This window comes from Rana temporaria, unplaced genomic scaffold, assembly GCF_905171775.1.
Source record: "Rana temporaria unplaced genomic scaffold, aRanTem1.1, whole genome shotgun sequence".
Taxonomy (NCBI): Eukaryota; Metazoa; Chordata; class Amphibia; order Anura; family Ranidae; genus Rana; species Rana temporaria.
Genome location: NW_024404521.1, coordinates 93525 through 114431, shown reverse-complemented (window position 1 = coordinate 114431; position 20907 = coordinate 93525). Strand labels below are relative to the sequence as shown.

Below are 20907 nucleotides of genomic sequence, written 5' to 3'. Positions count from 1 at the left end.
AGCCTTTAAAATGAACACTTTCAATTTCTCCCATAGACTTTAACAGGGTGTTCCGCGGCTTTTCGAATTTGCCACGAACACCCCTAATTGTTCGTTGTTCGCCGAACTCGAAGCTCATCCCTAGTTGTGATTTAGTTTGCGGTTGTTGTGTTGTATGTGTGTTGGTTGTGTTGGTTGTTGTGTTGGTTGCGCGGTTGTTGTGTTGGTCTTTTGCGTTGTTGTGTTGGTTGGGGTTTCATGGTTGTCTGTGGGTAATGGTCTTGCTCTGTTCTCCTCAGTTATCTATGTGTGTGGGTAATGCTCTGTTCTCCTCAGTTATCTATGTGTGTGGGTAATGGTGTTGCTCTGTTCTCCTCAGTTATCTATGTGTGTGGGTAATGGTCTTGCTCTGTTCTCCTCAGTTATCTATGTGTGTGGCCCTCTGGAGATGTTACATAAGATCATGCTTCAGGCCCACAAGGAGAAGCTGACGGACGGTGACTACATCTTCTTCTATGTGGATGTCTTCGGGGAAAGTCTGCGCTCAGACGGAAGCCGGGATGCCAATAAGCCGTGGCAGACCAACCACACCCACGAGGAGGAGCTGAAGGAGGCCTTCAAGGTGAGGAACCTCGTATGACCCCGCCCCTTCCCAGACAGGGAACCTCGTATGACCCCGCCCCTTCCCAGACAGGGAACCTCGTATGACCCCGCCCCTTCCCAGACAGGGAACCTTGTATGACCCCGCCCCTTCCCAGACAGCACTACCAACCATCCCCCAATAATGTGCCAGACAGTTAGAATCCATAGCAACCATTCTCAACCAGGTTTCCTCCTAAAGTTGTGAGGGGTTGCTTGTAGGGTGCCCACGTGTCCCGGATTGAAGCCAGAGCGACTCCTCCCGTCTCCTTCCGACTCCTCCCGTCTCCTCCCCTCTCCTCCCGACTCCTCCCGACTCCTTCTGACTCCTTCTGTCTCCTCCCCACTCCTCCCGTCTCCTCCTGACTCCTCCCGTCTCCTCCCAACTCCTCCCAACTCCTCCCATCTCGTCCTGACTCCTCCCGACTCCTCCCGTTTCCTCCCATCTCCTCCCGTCTACTCCTGACTCCTCCCGTCTCCTCCCGACTCCTCCCATCTCCCAACTCCTCCCAACTCCTCCCATCTCGTCCTGACTCCTCCCAACTCCTCCCGACTCCTCCCGTCTCCTCCTGACTCCTCCCGTCTCCTCCCGACTCCTCCCATCTCCTCCCAACTCCTCCCAACTCCTCCCATCTCATCCCGACTCCTCCTGACTCCTACCGACTCCTCCCAACTCCTCCCGTATCCTCCCGACTCCTCCCGTCTCCTCCTGACTCCTCCCATCTCCTCCCAACTCCTCCCAACTCGTCCCGACTCCTTCTGACTCCTTCTGTCTCCTCCTGACTCCTCCCATTACCTCCCGACTTCTCCCCTCTCCTCCCGACTCCTCCCGTCTCCTCCTGTCTCCTCCCATTACCTCCCGACTTCTCCCCTCTCCTCCCGACTCCTCCCGTCTCCTCCTGTCTCCTCCCATTACCTCCCGACTTCTCCCCTCTCCTCCTGACTCCTCCCGACTCCTCCCGACTTCTCCCGTCTCCTCCCGACTCCTCCCGTCTCCTCCTGACTTCTCCCGTCTCCTCCCGACTCCTCCCAACTCCTCCCAACTCCTCCCATCTCGTCCCGACTCCTCCTGACTCCTCCCGACTCCTCCCGACTCCTCCCAACTCCTCCCATCTCGTCCTGACTCCTCCCGACTCCTCCCGTTTCCTCCCATCTCCTCCCGTCTACTCCTGACTCCTCCCTTCTCCTCCCGACTCCTCCCATCTCCCAACTCCTCCCATCTCGTCCTGACTCCTCCCAACTCCTCCCGACTCCTCCCGTCTCCTCCTGTCTCCTCCTGACTCCTCCCGTCTCCTCCCGACTCCTCCCATCTCCTCCCAACTCCTCCCATCTCGTCCCGACTCCTCCTGACTCCTACCGACTCCTCCCAACTCCTCCCGTATCCTCCCGACTCCTCCCGTCTCCTCCTGACTCCTCCCATCTCCTCCCGACTCCTCCCAACTCCTCCCAACTCGTCCCGACTCCTTCTGACTCCTTCTGTCTCCTCCCGTCTCCTCCCATTACCTCCCGACTTCTCCCCTCTCCTCCCGACTCCTCCCGACTCCTTCTGACTCCTTCTGTCTCCTCCTGACTCCTCCCATTACCTCCCGACTTCTCCCCTCTCCTCCCGTCTCCTCCCGACTCCTCCCGTCTCCTCCTGTCTCCTCCCGCCCGCGGGCCCGAGCCAACCAACGGCCTGAGGGGGGGGCCCAACCTGGACCAGGGAATAAAGACCGGCGCTTGACCACTCACCAGACCAGTCCAGATTAGAAGGGGAGCAAATGGAACCTGATTGGAGCCGGTGAGGCTGACAAGTCGGGGCACTGGGGCTGGGGACAGTAATAAATGAGGCTGACAAAGTGAGGCCCTGCCCTGGGGGGCAATAAAAAGAGGCTGATAAGTGGGGGCAATAAAAAGAGGCTGACAAGTGGGGGCAATAAAAAGAGGCTGACAAGTGGGGGCAATAAAAAGAGGCTGATAAGTGGGGGCAATAAAAAGAGGCTGACAAGTGGGGGCAATAAAAAGAGGCTGACAAGTGGGGGCAATAAAAAGAGGCTGACAAGTGGGGGCAATAAAAAGAGGCTGACAAGTGGGGGCAATAAAAAGAGGCTGACAAGTAAAAAAAAGAGGCTGACAAGTAAAAAAAAGAGGCTGACAAGTCAGACGGACAAAAAGAGAACAGAATCTCTATCTAAGGTCTGTCGGACTTCCGATGGAGGCTCCGCACGCGGTTTGGCCGTGTACGAGGCATAAGGCTCTGTTTCCACTATTGCAACCCTAAAGTTACGCGATTTTGCCTGCCATTTTTTTTTGTGATTTTACTGCGATTTGATTTTTTGCCACGATTTTATCGTAATTCTTTTCCGCGATTTTGATGCGACTTGAAGCAATGTCTGTATATTCTGGAGGTCGATGGACCTCAAGTCGCATCAAAGTTGGGACCAGAGTAGTGCAGGGAGTACTTTGAAGGCGCACAGATATGAACGGTTCTCATTGGAGATCATGGTGGGGAACGACTTGTCATGTGACTTTTCAGTTCCAAGTCGCACCAGTGGAAACCGAAGCCTAAATCATCGGAAACGTACCCGTCCTGGAGTCCAGCGATGTCGGCACCGCAGCCGATGTTTCCCTCAGTTGTCAGGTTCTGCAGCCTCCATTGCAAGTCAGGGAACCCGGCAGTCTAGCCTTTTCGGCTTCATGCTGGGAACCCTACTGCGCATGCGCGAGGCTTCGCTCCTCTTTCTGGCCCGGGGGCAGGAGGAGGAGGAGGAGGGAGCCCCAGGCGTGACGTCAATACCATCGGCTGAGGCTCCCGGAAGTGGGGAAAGCAAACCTGTGAAAGACCGGTATCCTGTCCCCCCCCCCCCCCCCCCAAAAGGTGCCAAATGTGGCACCGCAGGGGGGGTACAATAAACGGAAGTTCAACTTTTGGGTGGAGCTCCGCTTTAACCGCTTAAGGACCGCCTCCTGCACATATACGTTGGCAGAATGGCACGGTCCGAAGCTCCATGATCGCGGGACCCGTGGACCCGATCGCCGCTGGAGTCCCGCGATTGGTCCTCCCGAGCTGAAGAACGAGGAGAGCTGAGTGTAAACACACCTTCCCCGTTCTTCACTGTGGCGCCGTCATCGATCGTGTGATCCCTAATATAGGGAAAGACGATCAATGACGTCACACCTACAGCCACACCCCCCTACAGTTAGAAACAGAGATGAGGTCACACATAACCCCTTCAGCGCCCCCTTGTGGTTAACTCCCAAACTGCAATTCTCATTTTCACAGTAATCAGAGCATTTTTATAGAATTTTTTGCTGTGAAAATGACAATGGTCCCAAAAATGTGTCAAAATTGTCCGAAGTGTCCGCCATAATGTCGCAGTCACGAAAAAAATCGCTGATCGCCGCCATTACTAGTAAAAAAATTTTTTTTATAAAAATGCAATAAAACTATCCCCTATTTTGTAAATTTTGCACAAAGCAATCGATAAACGCTTATTGCGTTTTTTTTTTTTAACAAATATAGGTAGAAGAATACGTATCGGCCTAAACTGAGGAAAAAACATTTTTTATATATTTGGGGGATATTTATTATAGCAAAAATTAAAAAATATTGCATTTTTTTCAAAATTGTCGCTCTATTTTTGTTTATAGCGCAAAACATAAAAACCGCAGAGGTGATCAAATACCACCAAAAGAAATCTCTATTTGTGGGGAAAAAGACGCCAATTTTGTTTGGGAGCCACGTCGCACGACTGCGCAATTGTCTGTTAAAGCGACGCAGTGCCGAATCGCAAAAAAAGGGGAAGGTCCTTTAGCTACATAATGGTCCGGGTCTGAAGTGGTTAAGGGAATTGGGCTTTTCTAAGCTTTAAAAAGAATCACGACTCCGGGGGCGGAACTTACGTTTTTAGCGATTTTTATCTTACATTGTGCAGAGCGGGGGGCATTCCTCCGGGATTGTACGCAGCAGAAGCCCGTCAGCAAGTCCCAGCCAATGATTCACGGCCAGGACCTGCTGTGTCCAATCACAGCCCAGAGCTCTGTGTACATAAACAAGCACAAAGAGGTGGCTCTAAGCTTTGTGAGGAAAAACTTGACATGGGGGCCCCACTCTCTCCCATGATGGGAAAAATAATTCAAGGACAAGAGCCTCTTCCCCACAACCCTGGCCGGTGGTTGGGGGGGTCTGCAGGCAGGGGGGCTTATTGGAATCTGGAAGCCTACTTTAATAAGGCGGCCCCCCAAATCCTGCTCTTTAATAACTAAGGGGTGGGGGCCACCCGGAGATGTGCCCTGGTGAACCTGCCCCCTTGTGACGTCATTGACTGAGGACATGCTGGGTCATTGACGTCACAAGGGGTGGTATCACGGATATTCACAGGTTGTTAGGGACGCTGGCGGCCCCCAGCTCCTAAGTCAGGGCTCTTAACTCTGCCTGAGCACAGCAGCAGCAGCGCTAGGGTCCCCTGTCCCTCAAAACTGGGGTAATGCATTGGGCAAGTTAGGCGGCCGCGAGGCCCCTGTGAGTGCGAGGCCTTAGGCGACCGCCTAATTAAAGAGCCGCCTCTGACAGCACAGACCTCTGTGCAGAGGGAGGGACCCCCGTCTTGTTTCTGCAAAGCAGTAAAATCAGCACACTGTGCACATCATTTAACCCCTTCCCAGCCAGTGCCATTAGTACAATGTACAGTATGATCACCCTTCACTCTACAAAGCTGGCCACACATTACACAATTTTCTTTAGATTTACCTTCAACTATTTAGTGCAAGAGGCTGGCCTGACTGCATACAAATTGAATCAAACCAATCAGTATGCAGTAATAAGAACCTTGGTTTGAGAGTAACTTGGTTTGAGAGCGTTTTGCAATACAAGGAAAATGTTTTAATACATTTTGCCTTGATATACAAGCGACGTCTTGATATACAAGCGGTGTCTTGATATACAAGCAATGTCTTGATATACAAGCGATGACTTGATATACAAGCGGTGTCTTGATATACAAGCGACGTCTTGATATACAAGCGGTGTCTTGATATACAAGCAATGTCTTGATATACAAGCGATGTCTTGATATACAAGCGATGTCTTGGTATACAAGCGATGTCTTGATACACAAGCGACGTCTTGATATACAAGCGATGACTTGATATACAAGCGATGTCTTGATATACAAGCGATGACTTGATATACAAGCGATGTCTTGATATACAAGCGATGTCTTGATATACTAGCGACGTCTTGATATACAAGCGATGACTTGATATACAAGCGATGTCTTGATATACAAGCGACGTCTTGATATACAAGCGATGTCTTGATATACAAGCGATGTCTTGATATACAAGCGACGTCTTGATATACAAGCGATGACTTGATATACAAGCGATGTCTTGATATACAAGCGACGTCTTGATATACAAGCGATGACTTGATATACAAGCGATGTCTTGATATACAAGCGACGTCTTGATATACAAGCGATGACTTGATATACAAGCGATGTCTTGATATACAAGCGATGACTTGATATACAAGCGATGTCTTGATATACAAGCGACGTCTTGATATACAAGCGATGTCTTGATATACAAGCGATGTCTTGATATACAAGCGATGACTTGATATACAAGCGACGTCTTGATATACAAGCGATGACTTGATATACAAGCGATTTCTTGATATACAAGCGACGTCTTGATATACAAGCGATGTCTTGATATACAAGCGATGTCTTGATATACAAGCGATGACTTGATATACAAGCGATTTCTTGATATACAAGCGATGTCTTGATATACAAGCGATGACTTGATATACAAGCAACGTCTTGGTATACAAGCGATGTCTCGATATACAAGCGATGTCTCGATATACAAGCGATGTCTTGATGTACAAGCGATGTCTTGATATACAAGCGATGCCTTGATATACAAGCGATGTCTTGATACACAAGCGATGTCTTGATACACAAGCGATGTCTTGATATACAAGCGATGTCTTGATATACAAGCGATGTCTTGATATACAAGCGATGTCTTGATATACAAGCGATGTCTTGATATAAGAGTAGCGTCATGTCACCACTGAGTATAAAAGAGAAGAGAGGCTCCTCCTCTAAGTGTAGCAATATGGTTACATGTAATGAAGGGACAACATTTAGCAACTTATTGCTACACTTAGAGGAGCCTCTCTTCTCTTTTATACTCTGCAAAAAATGCTTTGATATACAAGTGCTTTGGATTACAAGCGTGTTTCTGGAACGAATTATCCTCGCAATCCGAGGTTTTTGGGATTTTTTTATATCAAATATATGTAGCAGAATACATATTGACCTAAATTTATAAAGAAATCCGGGTGTATTGGGTGTTCTATAGCAGAAAGTAAAAAAAAAAAAACTTTTTTCATTTCGTTTCGCAAAAAATAAAAACCACAGACATGATCTAATACCTCCAAAATAAAGGTCTATATGTAGGGGGGGAATTATACAAATTTGGCAATTCGTAAATTCGAAAATTCATTCGTTCGAAAAAATTTGAGAATTTGTAAATCTGAAAATTCGTGAATTCGAAAGAAAATCTAAAAGATTTGGAAGAACGAAAATCCGAAAATTTGAAATGACACTAAATGAACTAACTAATAATAACTAACTATTAATTTATAGGTATTGGAGTTTCCTTTCAAATGTGGCTGTTAGTGAACGTAACGAATACGAATTTATCCGAAGTTACAATTTATCCGAAATAAGGAATGCCGCATCTAAACAAATGGAATGTAACAAATTAATAATAATAAATAACAATGATAATAAAAACATTTTACTATTATTATTATTTATTATTAATTAGTTCCGTTCCATTTGTTTAGACGAGGCGGGGCAGATCCACAGTGAGAGTACGCTGGTGTATCTACTGACATCTACTGATACTCCGGCGTACTTTCAAATTTCCCGCGTCGTATCTTTATTTGGAATCCTCAAACCAAGATATGACGGCTTTTGGCTTCGATCCAACAGGTGTACGGATTCGTAACGCCTTTGGATCGTAGGTGTAATACTCCGGCGCCCGCTGGGTGGAGTTTGCGTCGTTTTCCGCGTTGGGTATGCTAATTAGCTGTTTACGGTGATCCACGAAGGTACGCGCATTCGTCGCATTCTCTTACGTCGTCGCTAGTCGGCTCTTCCCATCATAAAGTTACGAGTTTATTTAGGTGGTGTAAAATTAGACCATCCATGTTAAAGTATGGCCGTCGTTCCCGTGTCGAATTTTCATTTTTTTTTTGCGTAAGACGTCCGGGAATACGAAAGGACGTAACGCACGTCGCCGTTCAAAAAACACGTCGGGCACCATAATTTCGCGCAAAGCACGGCGGGAAATTTCCAAACGGAGCATGCGCAGAACGTTCGGCGCGGGAACGAGCCTAATTTAAATGATACACGCCCCATTTGAATTAGGCGGTCTTGCGCCAAACGGATTTACGTTACGCCGCCGCAAGTTTACAGGCAAGTGCTTTGTGAATCAAGCACTTGCGCTTAAAACTTGTGGCGGTGTAACGTAAATCAGATACGTTACGCCGCCGCGCAACTACCTGAATCTGGCCCGGCATTCCTTATTTCGGATAATTCGTAACTTCTGATGAATTCTAAACATATTGAACGGAACTAATTAATAATAAATAAATAATAATAATAGTAAAATGTTTTTATTATCATTGTTATTTATTATTATTAATTTGTTACATTCCTTTTGTTTAGATGCGGCATTCCTTATTTCGGATAAATTCATACTCGTTACATTTACTAACAGCCAAATTTGAAAGGAAACTCCAATACCTATAATTTAATAGTAAGTTATTATTAGTTCGTTCATTTAGTATCATTTCAAATTTTTAGATTTTCGTTCTCATTTTTTCGAATTCACGGATTTTCGGATTTACAAATTTAAAAATTTCTGAATTGATTAATTTTCGAATTTATGAATTTACGAATTGCGATCATTTGGCAGTTAGTAAAAAAAGAAAGCGAATGAAATGAAAACGAACACATTTTCAGGTGCGCACGTGTCTAATGTTTGTTATTTTTTTTTAACGTGAACCTTTACAATTTACTTTATTTGTCAATTTCCGATTCTCCTGATTTGGTTTTTTAAACCACAAATGATGATTTCACCGGGCGATGTCCTTCTGGTGGAGAGACATTCAGGTCTCCTCTAGACATGTGCAATTAGTTTTGTTCCAAATTCTTTTTTTTTATTATTCGAAAAATCGAAAATCCGAAAATTTGAGAATCCGAAAGAATAACAAACTTCAGTAAATCAAGGCAAAATTTATTAAAACATTTTGCTTGTCTTGCAAAACGCTCTCAAACCAAGTTACTCTCAAACCAAGGTTTTACTGTATTAGATTCTAGGTATTGGAATTTCCTTTCATATTTGGCCTTCTGGTGGAAACGATCAGGTCACCTCTCTTCTTCTTCATGGACAGATAAGAGGTGAGGCCAGAAATGTCCCCCCGGCAGTCTTTCTTCTCGGGTGAAGGACGCTATGAGGGGTCAGGAGAGAAGGTCACAGACGTCATCCAGCAAGCTGGAACATGTCTACCAATGTGACCGCCTTCAACATCCATTTGCCTGAAGTGTAATCCCAATTTTTTTTTATGTATGGAGTGGGGAAGGATTAGAACTTCTGTTGGATTTCTCTTCACTAACACCGGGAGCCCCATTTTTATTACCCAGCTGCACGTTGGGGTGAGCCCTCTCCCCTCCCGACACAGAAGAGCCCTCTCCCCTCCCGACACAGAAGAGCCCTCTCCCCTCCCGACACAGAAGAGCCCTCTCCCCTCCCGACACAGAAGAGCCCTCTCCCCTCCCGACACAGAAGAGCCCTCTCCCCCTCCCGACACAGAAGAGCCCTCTCCCCCTCCCGACACAGAAGAGCCCTCTCCCCTCCCGGCACAGAAGAGCCCTCTCCCCTCCCGACACAGAAGAGCCCTCTCCTCTCCCGACACAGAAAAGCCCTTTCCCCATCCCGACACAGAAGAGCCCTCTCCCCATCCCGACACAGAAGAGCCCTCTCCCCTCCCGACACAGAAGAGCCCTCTCCCCTCCCGACACAGAAGAGCCCTCTCCCCTCCCGACACAGAAGAGCCCTCTCCCCTCCCGACACAGAAGAGCCCTCTCCCCTCCCGACACAGAAGAGCCCTCTACCCTCCCGACACAGAAGAGCCCTCTCCCCTCCCGACACAGAAGATGCCTCTCCCCTCCCGACACAGAAGAGACCTCTCCCCTCCCGACACACAGAAGAGCCCTCCCCCTCCCGACACACAGAAGAGCCCTCCCCCTCCCGACACAGAAGAGCCCTCTCCCCTCCCGACACAGAAGAGCCCTCTCCCCTCCCGACACAGAAGAGCCCTCTCCCCTCCCGACACAGAAGAGCCCTCTCCCCTCCCGACACAGAAGAGCCCTCTCCCCTCCCGACACAGAAGAGCCCTCTCCCCTCCCGACACAGAAGAGCCCTCTCCCCTCCCGACACAGAAGAGCCCTCTCCCCTCCCGACACAGAAGAGCCCTCTCCCCTCCCGACACAGAAGAGCCCTCTCCCCTCCCGACACAGAAGAGCCCCCTCCCCTCCAGACACAGAAGATGCCTCTCCCCTCCCGACACAGAAGAGCCCTCTCCCCTCCCGACACAGAAGAGTCCTCTCCCCTCCCGACACAGAAGAGCCCTCTCCCCTCCCGACACAGAAGAGCCCTCTCCCCTCCCGACACAGAAGAGCCCTCTCCCCTCCCGACACAGAAGAGCCCTCTCCCCTCCCGACACAGAAGAGCCCTCTCCCCTCTTAACACAGAAGAGCCCTCTCCCCTCCCGACACAGAAGAGCCCTCTCCCCTCCCGACACAGAAGAGCCCTCTCCCCTCCCGACACAGAAGAGCCCTCTCCCCTCCCGACACAGAAAAGCCCTCTCCCCTCCCGACACAGAAGAGCCCCCTCCCCTCCCGACACAGAAGATGCCTCTCCCCTCCCGACACAGAAGAGCCCTCTCCCCTCCCGACACAGAAGAGTCCTCTCCCCTCCCGACACAGAAGAGCCCTCTCCCCTCCCGACACAGAAAAGCCCTCTCCCGTCCCGACACAGAAGAGCCCTCTCCCCCCCCGACACAGAAGAGCCCTCTCCCCTCCCGACACAGAAGAGCCCTCTCCCCCCCCGACACAGAAGAGCCCTCTCCCCTCCCGACACAGAAGAGCCCTCTCCCCTCCCGACACAGAAGAACCCTCTCCCCCTCCCGACACAGAAGAGCCCTCTCCCCTCCCGACACAGAAGAGCCCTCTCCCCTCCCGACACAGAAGAGCCCTCTCCCCTCCCGACACAGAAGAGCCCTCTCCCCTCCCGACACAGAAGAGCCCTCTCCCCTCCCGACACAGAAGAGCCCTCTCCCCTCCCCGACACAGAAGAGCCCTCTCCCCTCCGACACAGAAGATAATAAGCAATAATAACTTACTAGAGGTCCTTCTTCTCTCTCTGTATCGCTCCATCTGAGGTTTCAATCAGAGAGCGGTCCCAGAAAAAGGAAGGTCTTCAGCCGTGCCCCTTCTTTTAGCTAACCCATCGTGCTCTAAAAATCCTCCGCTATCTATTAAATATATATGAATAAAACAAAGAGGGCCAGATCCACAAGCTACGCCGCTTTAACTTACTTTTGGCTGCTTTGAATCCTCAAAGAATTTGCGCCGTAAGTTACGGCGGCGTAGTGTATTTCTGGCGGTGGAATTCAAATCGGCGATTAGGGGGTGGGTTTCATTTAAATGAAGTGCGTCCCCGCGCTGAATGAACTGTGCATGCGCCGTCCCTAAATATCCTGGCGTCCATTGCGCTAAATGACGTCGCTAGGACGTAATTATTTTATTTAACTTAGATGGGACTTACGTACATTCCTATTCACGGACGACTTACGCAAAAAAAATAAAAAATTCAAATTTCGACGCGGGAACGACGGCCATACTTAACATGGCAAATCTAACTACACGCCGCAAAATACCAGCTTTAACTATACGCTGGAAAAAGACGACTAGAGACGACGTAAGAGAATGCGACGGCCGCGCGTACGTTCGTGAATCATCGGAAATAGCTAATTTGCATACCCGACGCGGAAAACGACGCAAACACCACCCAGCGGAAGCCGAAGTATTGCATCTACGATCCGAAGGCGTACGTCTGTCGGATCTAACCCAAATGCCGTCGTATCTTGGTTTGAGGATTCAAACTAAAGATACGACACGGCAAATTTGAAAGTACGCCGGAGTATCAGTAGATACGCCAGCGTACTCGCTATGAGGATCTGGCCCAGAGTATCTATACAGTGACCGACGATCATACCGACCATCACTTCACAAATCGGCCTCCCAACCGTAATCTCTACCCAGCTAACAGTTTGTTGGGTCACGTGCAGTTGACCACTTCAGCCCCCCGGAGGATTTGGCTGCCCAATGACCGAGCCACTTTTTGCGATTCGGCACTGCGTCGCTTTATCTGACAATTGCCCGATCGTGCGACGTGGCACCCAGACAAAGATATTTCTTTTGGTGGTATTTGATCACCTCCGCGGTTTTTATTTTTTGCGCTATAAACAAAAATAGAGCGACAATTTTGAAAAAAAATGCAATATTTTTTACTTTTTTCTATAATAAATATCCCAGAACACATAAATAAATATCCCCACAAATTTTTCCCTCAGTTTAGGCCGATGCGTATTCTTTGGTAAAAAAAAATTGCAAAAAGCGTTTATTGATTGGTTTGCGCAAAAGTTATAGCGTCTACAAAATAGGGGGATAGTTTTACGGCATTTTTATTAATCATTTTTATTTACTTGTAATGGCGGCGATCAGCGATTTTTTATTGTGACAGTGACATTATGGCGGACACTTTTGACACATTTTTGGGACCATTGTTATTTTCACAGCGAGCAGTGGTATAAAAATGCTCTGATTACTGTAAAAATGACACTGGCAGTGAAGCGGTTATCCACTAGAGGGCGCTGAAGGGGTTAAGTGTGCCCTAGGGAGTGATTCTAACTGTTAGGGGGAGGAGCTACCATTGACACATCACTGATCACTGTTCCCGATCACAAGGAACATTCGATCAGTGACATGTCACTAGGCAGAATAGGGAAATGTCTTTTTTACAAAGCTATCCCCCTATTCTGCCTTTGCCGACCGCAATGGCGGGCCGCCTGGGAACATTGAGTTCCCGGGACCTGCGGGCGCACTCATGAGGCACATGGAGGGCGTGCACACGCCCACTGGGCAGCAAATTTAAAGGGACCTACAGGTAACGTCCGGCCCGTGCCATTCTGTCGACGTATATTGTCGTGCGGCGGTCGGGCAAGTGGTTAAGCCGACCGTAGACAGTTCCCTGCTGGACTGGCCGAGATTTTAACCATGTATCGGCAGGCTGATCGTTACCGATCAATCGACTTGGGTACAACCAGCCTGTTGGATTTTTCATGCAATTATAGCCACTACCAATAATCACTGTGTTCTCCCAGCAGGGACGGCTACACCAGCCCCCCCAGGAGGAACACCATGGCTCTGCGGGAGGGATCCGCCCCTCTACGCCGATCGGGTTGATGGGGAAATTACGTGATTTTCTTGTTGTTTGCAGGAGAGAAAATCGCTCCTTCTATGGCCAGATTCAGGAGCTGACATGTTGCTGGTGCCGGGAGCCTGTGAGGCCCTTTTGGTCTGGGATATTTTATTTCCAGATGTTTTTTAGCAGCCGCAGCCATGAATGTGGACAGGAGACAAACATTTTATTTCATCATCTCAATCAATCAATCCCCCCCCCCCCTGACGTCTGTGGCGTCAGCGACCCGCCACACTCCGGCGTTATTAATCTGGTGAGAGAAGCCAAGTCATTGCTCCGAATACAAACATCGGATTAGAGGAACACGCACAGCTTTGTACTCAGTGCAGATAACATTCCGTATCAGTCCTTCAGGTCTTAGATAATCCCCAATCATGTGTCCCCTCCTCTGGTGAGACACTGACCAACCATGTGTCCCCTCCTCTGGGGAGAAACTGACCAGCCATGTGTCCCCTCCTCTGGGGAGAAACTGACCAGCCATGTGTCCCCTCCTCTGGTGAGACCCTGACCAACCATGTGTCCCTTCCTCTGGTGAGACCCTGACCAACCATGTGTCCCCTCCTCTGGTGAGACACTGACCAACCATGTGTCCCCTCCTCTGGGGAGAAACTGACCAGCCATGTGTCCCCTCCTCTGGTGAGACCCTGACCAACCATGTGTCCCCTCCTCTGGTGAGACCCTGACCAACCATGTGTTCCCTCCTCTGGTGAGACACTGACCAACCATGTGTCCCCTCCTCTGGTGAGACCCTGACCAACCATGTGTCCCCTCCTCTGGTGAGACACTGACCAACCATGTGTCCCCTCCTCTGGTGTGACCCTGACCAACCATGTGTCCCCTCCTCTGGTGAGACCCTGACCAGCCATGTGTCCCCTCCTCTGGTGAGACACTGACCAACCATGTGTCCCCTCCTCTGGTGAGACCCTGACCAACCATGTGTCCCCTCCTCTGGGGAGAAACTGACCAGCCATGTGTCCCCTCCTCTGGTGAGACCCTGACCAACCATGTGTCCCCTCCTCTGGTGAGACCCTGACCAACCATGTGTCCCCTCCTCTGGTGAGACACTGACCAACCATGTGTCCCCTCCTCTGGTGTGACCCTGACCAACCATGTGTCCCCTCCTCTGGTGAGACCCTGACCAGCCATGTGTCCCCTCCTCTGGTGAGACCCTGACCAGCCATGTGTCCCCTCCTCTGGTGTGACCCTGACCAACCATGTGTCCCTTCCTCTGGTGAGACACTGACCATGCATGTGTCCCCTCCTCTGGTGAGACACTGACCATGCATGTGTCCCCTCCTCTGGTGAGACCCTGACCAGCCATGTGTCCCCTCCTCTGGTGAGACACTAACCAGCCATGTGTCCCCTCCTCTTGTGAGACACTGACCAGCCATGTGTCCCCTCCTCTGGTGAGACACTGACCAACCATGTGTCCCCTCCTCTGGTGTGACCCTGACCAACCATGTGTCCCCTCCTCTGGTGAGACCCTGACCAGTCATGTGTCCCCTCCTCTGGTGTGACCCTGACCAACCATGTGTCCCTTCCTCTGGTGAGACACTGACCATGCATGTGTCCCCTCCTCTGGTGAGACACTGACCAGCCATGTGTCCCCTCCTCTGGTGAGACACTGACCAGCCATGTGTCCCCTCCTCTTGTGAGACACTGACCAGCCATGTGTCCCCTCCTCTGGTGAGACACTGACCAACCATGTGTCCCCTCCTCTGGTGAGACACTGACCAACCATGTGTCCCCTCCTCTGGTGTGACCCTGACCAACCATGTGTCCCCTCCTCTGGTGAGACACTGACCAACCATGTGTCCCCTCCTCTGGTGTGACCCTGACCAACCATGTGTCCCCTCCTCTGGTGAGACACTGACCAACCATGTGTCCCCTCCTCTGCTGAGACACTGACCAGCCATGTATCCCCTCCTCTGGTGAGACACTGACCAACCATGTGTCCCCTCCTCTGGTGAGACACTGACCAACCATGTGTCCCCTCCTCTGGTGAGACACTGACCAACCATGTGTCCCCTCCTCTGCTGAGACACTGACCAGCCATGTATCCCCTCCTCTGGTGAGACACTGACCAACCATGTGTCCCCTCCTCTGGTGAGACACTGACCAACCATGTGTCCCCTCCTCTGGTGAGACCCTAGCCAGCCATGTGTCCCCTCATCTGGTGAGACCCTAGCCAGCCATGTGTCCCCTCATCTGGTGAGACCCTAGCCAGCTGTGTGTCCCCTTCTCTGGTGAGACCCTTGTTCTGTAGATGGTTCCTTTGGGGCAGGGCTCAGTGTGTTCTGTAGATGGTTCCTTTGGGGCAGGGCTTGGTGTGTTCTATAGATGGTTCCTTTGGGGCAGGGCTCAGTGTGTTCTGTAGATGGTTCCTTTGGGGCAGGGCTCAGTGTGTTCTGTAGATGGTTCCTTTGGGGCAGGGCTCAGTGTGTTCTGTAGATGGTTCCTTTGGGGCAGGGCTCAGTGTGTTCTGTAGATGGTTCCTTGGGGGCAGGGCTCAGTGTGTTCTGTAGATGGTTCCTTTGGGGCAGGGCTCAGTGTGTTCTGTAGATGGTTCCTTTGGGGCAGGGCTCAGTGTGCTCTGTAGATGGTTCCTTTGGGGCAGGGCTCAGTGTGTTCTGTAGATGGTTCCTTTGGGGCAGGGCTCAGTGTGTTCTGTAGATGGTTCCTTTGGGGCAGGGCTCAGTGTGTTCTGTAGATGGTTCCTTTGGGGCAGGGCTCAGTGTGTTCTGTAGATGGTTCCTTTGGGGCAGGGCTCAGTGTGCTCTGTAGATGGTTCCTTTGGGGCAGGGCTCAGTGTGTTCTGTAGATGGTTCCTTTGGGGCAGGGCTCAGTGTGTTCTGTAGATGGTTCCTTTGGGGCAGGGCTCAGTGTGTTCTGTAGATGGTTCCTTTGGGGCAGGGCTCAGTGTGCTCTGTAGATGGTTCCTTTGGGGCAGGGCTCAGTGTGTTCTGTAGATGGTTCCTTTGGGGCAGGGCTCAGTGTGTTCTGTAGATGGTTCCTTTGGGGCGGGGGCTCAGTGTGTTCTGTAGATGGTTCCTTTGGGGCAGGGCTCAGTGTGTTCTGTAGATGGTTCCTTTGGGGCAGGGCTCAGTGTGTTTTGTAGATTGTTCCTTTGGAGCAGGGCTCAGTGTGTTCTGTAGATGGTTCCTTTGGGGCAGGGCTTATGGTATTGGAGAGAGCCTCAGCATGTAGAATCGTATACACTCAATAGGTAGGGTACTTCCCCCAAAATGTCCCACAACCTCACAAGGGACCTCCAAGAGAAAAGTGTGACTTCCATGAATGATGAGGACCCCTAGCATGCTCCGGGCCCCACATGTGACAAGCAGTCCCACCCTCACCTCTCAGTCCCTCCTGACCATGTGTGTTCCTCCTGCAGACAGTGCTGGTCATCTCCTACCACGAGCCACAAAATCCTGAATATCGCATCTTCCAGAAGAATCTCATCCAACGCAGCAAGGAGGAATTTGGGGTGACCCTCAACTATTCTTTGGTAAGTAACCCCCCCCCCCCCCCACAACCCTCCATCACACCTGTACCTGTCCACGTAGAATAAGAAGAGATCTATAGAATAATCTCTTTTCCCTCACAGAAAAACCTGATTGCGGGCTGCTTCTATGACGGGGTGCTGCTGTACGCCCACGCCCTGAATGAGACCCTTCAAGAAGGCGGATCGCAGAAAGACGGGATCCGGATCGTACAGAAGATTCAGGATCGCACCATGCAGGGTGAGGAGCACTGAGAATTCCCTCCTGAGGATGAGGATGACACAATCTTCCCTCATGAGGATGACACAATCTTCTCTCCTGAGGATGAGGATGACACAATCTTCTCTCCTGAGGATGAGGATGACACAATCTTCCCTCATGAGGATGACACAATCTTCTCTCCTGAGGATGAGGATGACACAATCTTCTCTCCTGAGGATGAGAATGACACAATCTTCCCTCCTGAGGATGAGGATGACACAATCTTCTCTCCTGAGGATAAGGGACACATATTAGGGGGGGTTATGATGGGCACACAGTTGTTCATGTAGTCTCAGGTGGGGACACAAATCTGGGAGGGGGACACAAGGATGGGGGGGCTCTGATGGATGCACATATTCAGGGGGATTATGATGGGGACACAATTTTTTTGGGGGGGGACTATGATGGGGGCACAAGTGTTTGGGGGAACTGTGATGGGGACACATATTTGGGGGGAACTGTGATGGGGACACATATTTGGGGGGAACTGTGATGGGGGCACATATTCAGGGGGATTAATATGGGGACACATATTTGGGGGGAACTGTGATGGGGGCACATATTCAGGGGGATTAATATGGGGACACATATTTGGGGGATTGATATGGGGACACATATTTGGGGGATTGATATGGGGACACAGTTGTTCAGATATTCTCTGGTGGGGTAACAAATGTGGGAGGTGGACTCTGATAGGGGACACAAGGATGGTGGGCTCTGATTGGGACACAAGTGTGGGGGGCTCTGATTGGGACACAATTGTGGGGGGCTCTGATAGGGGACACAAGTGTGGGGGGCTCTGATAGTGGACACAAGTGTGGGGGGCTCTGATAGTGGACACAAGTGTGGGGGGCTCTGATAGGGGACACAAGTGTGGGGGGCTCTGATAGTGGACACAAGTGTGGGGGGCTCTGATAGGGGACACAATTGTGGGGGGCTCTGATAGTGGACACAAGTGTGGGGGGCTCTGATAGTGGACACAAGTGTGGGGGGACTCTGATAGTGGACACAAGTGTGGGGGGCTCTGATAGTGGACACAAGTGTGGGGGGCTCTGATAATGGACACAAGTGTGGGGGGCTCTGATAGTGGACACAAGTGTGGGGGGCTCTGATAGTGGACACAAGTGTGGGGGGCTCTGATAGTGGACACAAGTGTGGGGGGTTCTGATAGTGGACACAAGTGTGGGGGGCTCTGATAGTGGACACAAGTGTGGGGGGCTCTGATAGTGGACACAAGTGTGGGGGGCTCTGATTGGGACACAAGTGTGGGGGCTCTGATTGGGACACAAGTGTGGGGGGCTCTGATAGTGGACACAAGTGTGGGGGGCTCTGATAGTGGACACAAGTGTGGGGGGCTCTGATTGGGACACAAGTGTGGGGGGCTCTGATAGTGGACACAAGTGTGGGGGGCTCTGATAGTGGACACAAGTGTGGGGGGCTCTGATTGGGACACAAGTGTGGGGGCTCTGATTGGGGCATGAATTGGCAGGAGGGGATTTAATGGGTGTGGGGAGGTGGCTTTGATGATAGTGTGTGGCAGGGTCTCTGATGTGGACACAAATGTGTGGGGTGGCTTTAAATGGAGACACAAATGTGCAGGCAGAATCTGCTGAGGACAGAAATGGGAAGGGAGTCTCTGATGGGGACACAGATGTATGGAGAGACTCTGCTGGGGACAGAAATGGGAAGGGAGTCTCTGATGGGGACACAGATGTATGGAGAGACTCTGCTGGGGACAGAAATGGGAAGGGAGTCTCTGATGGGGACACAGATGTATGGAGAGACTCTGCTGGGGACAGAAATGGGAAGGGAGTCTCTGATGGGGACACAGATGTATGGAGAGACTCTGCTGGGGACATAAATGGGCAGGGAGTCTCTGATGGGGACACAGATGTATGATGGGACTCTGCTGGGGACAGAAATGGGAAGGGAGTCTCTGATGGGGACACAGATGTATGGAGAGACTCTGCTGGGGACAGAAATGGACAGGGAGTCTCTGATGGGGACACAGATGTATGGAGAGACTCTGCTGGGGACATAAATGGGCAGGGAGTCTCTGATGGGGACACAGATGTATGGAGAGACTCTGCTGGGGACATAAATGGGCAGGGAGTCTCTGATGGGGACACAGATGTATGGAGAGACTCTGCTGGGGGCAGAAATTGGCAGGGAGTCTCTGATGGGGACACAGATGTATGGAGAGACTCTGCTGGGGACAGAAATGGGCAGGGAGACTCTGATGGGGACACAGATGTATGGAGAGACTCTGCTGCGGACAGAAATGGGAAGGGAGTCTCTGATGGGGACACAGATGTATGGAGGGACTCTGCTGCGGACAGAAATGGGAAGGGAGTCTCTGATGGGGACACAGATGTATGGAGAGACTCTGCTGGGGACAGAAATGGGCAGGGAGTCTCTGATGGGGACACAGATGTATGGAGGGACTCTGCTGGGGACAGAAATGGGAAGGGAGTCTCTGATGGGGACACAGATGTATGGAGGGACTCTGCTGGGGACAGAAATGGGAAGGGAGTCTCTGATGGGGACACAGATGTATGGAGAGACTCTGCTGGGGACATAAATGGGCAGGGAGTCTCTGATGGGGACACAGATGTATGGAGGGACTCTGCTGGGGACAGAAATGGGAAGGGAGTCTCTGATGGGGACACAGATGTATGGAGAGACTCTGCTGGGGACAGAAATGGGAAAGGAGTCTCTGATGGGGACACAGATGTATGGAGAGACTCTGCTGGGGACAGAAATGGACAGGGAGTCTCTGATGGGGACACAGATGTATGGAGAGACTCTGCTGGGGACAGAAATGGACAGGGAGTCTCTGATGGGGACACAGATGTATGGAGAGACTCTGCTGGGGACATAAATGGGCAGGGAGTCTCTGATGGGGACACAGATGTATGGAGGGACTCTGCTGGGGACAGAAATGGGAAGGGAGTCTCTGATGGGGACACAGATGTATGGAGGGACTCTGCTGGGGACAGAAATGGGAAGGGAGTCTCTGATGGGGACACAGATGTATGAAGAGACTCTGCTGGGGACAGAAATGGGCAGGGAGTCTCTGATGGGGACACAGATGTATGGAGACACTCTGCTGGGGACAGAAATGGGCAGGGAGTCTCTGACGGGGACACAGATGTATGGAGAGACTCTGCTGGGGACAGAAATGGGCAGGGAGTCTCTGATGGGGACACAGATGTATGGAGAGACTCTGCTGGGGACAGAAATGGGCAGGGAGTCTCTGATGGGGACACAGATGTATGGAGAGACTCTGCTGGGGACAGAAATGGGCAGGGAGACTCTGATGGGGACACAGATGTATGGAGAGACTCTGCTGGGGACAGAAATGGGAAGGGAGACTCTGATGGGGACACAGATGTATGGAGGGACTCTGCTGGGGACAGAAATGGGCAGGGAGTCTCTGATGGGGACACAGATGTATGGAGAGACTCTGCTGGGGACAGAAATGGGAAGGGAGTCTCTGATGGGGACACAGATGTATGGAGAGACTCTGCTGGGGACAGAAATGGGCAGTGAGTCTCTGATGGGGACACAGATGTATAAAGAGACTCTGCTGGGGACAGAAATGGGCAGGGAGACTCTGATGGGGACACAGATGTATGGAGAGACTCTGCTGCGGACAGAAATGGGAAGGGAGTCTCTGATGGGGACACAGATGTATGGAGAGACTCTGCTGGGGACAGAAATGGGAAGGGAGTCTCTGATGGGGACACAGATGTATGGAGAGACTCTGCTGGGGACAGAAATGGGAAGGGAGTCTCTGATGGGGACACAGATGTATGGAGAGACTCTGCTGGGGACAGAAATGGGAAGGGAGTCTCTGATGGGGACACAGATGTATGGAGGGACTCTGCTGGGGACAGAAATGGGAAGGGAGTCT

The 20907-nt window shown here is 51.0% G+C and overlaps 1 protein-coding gene across 1 annotated transcript in view; it reads left to right on the top strand.

Moving 5' to 3' along the window:
• The first annotated feature begins 302 nt into the window (after positions 1 to 302).
• The window catches only part of NPR2 (natriuretic peptide receptor 2), a 99821-nt gene continuing 79216 nt past the window's right edge, over positions 303 to 20907 (top strand). The window contains exons 1-3 of the mRNA XM_040334596.1: positions 303 to 601; positions 16622 to 16735; positions 16835 to 16970. Coding sequence (XP_040190530.1) covers positions 335 to 601; positions 16622 to 16735; positions 16835 to 16970 — 517 coding nt within the window. The 5' untranslated portion in view covers positions 303 to 334. The remainder of the gene's footprint in view (positions 602 to 16621; positions 16736 to 16834; positions 16971 to 20907) is intronic.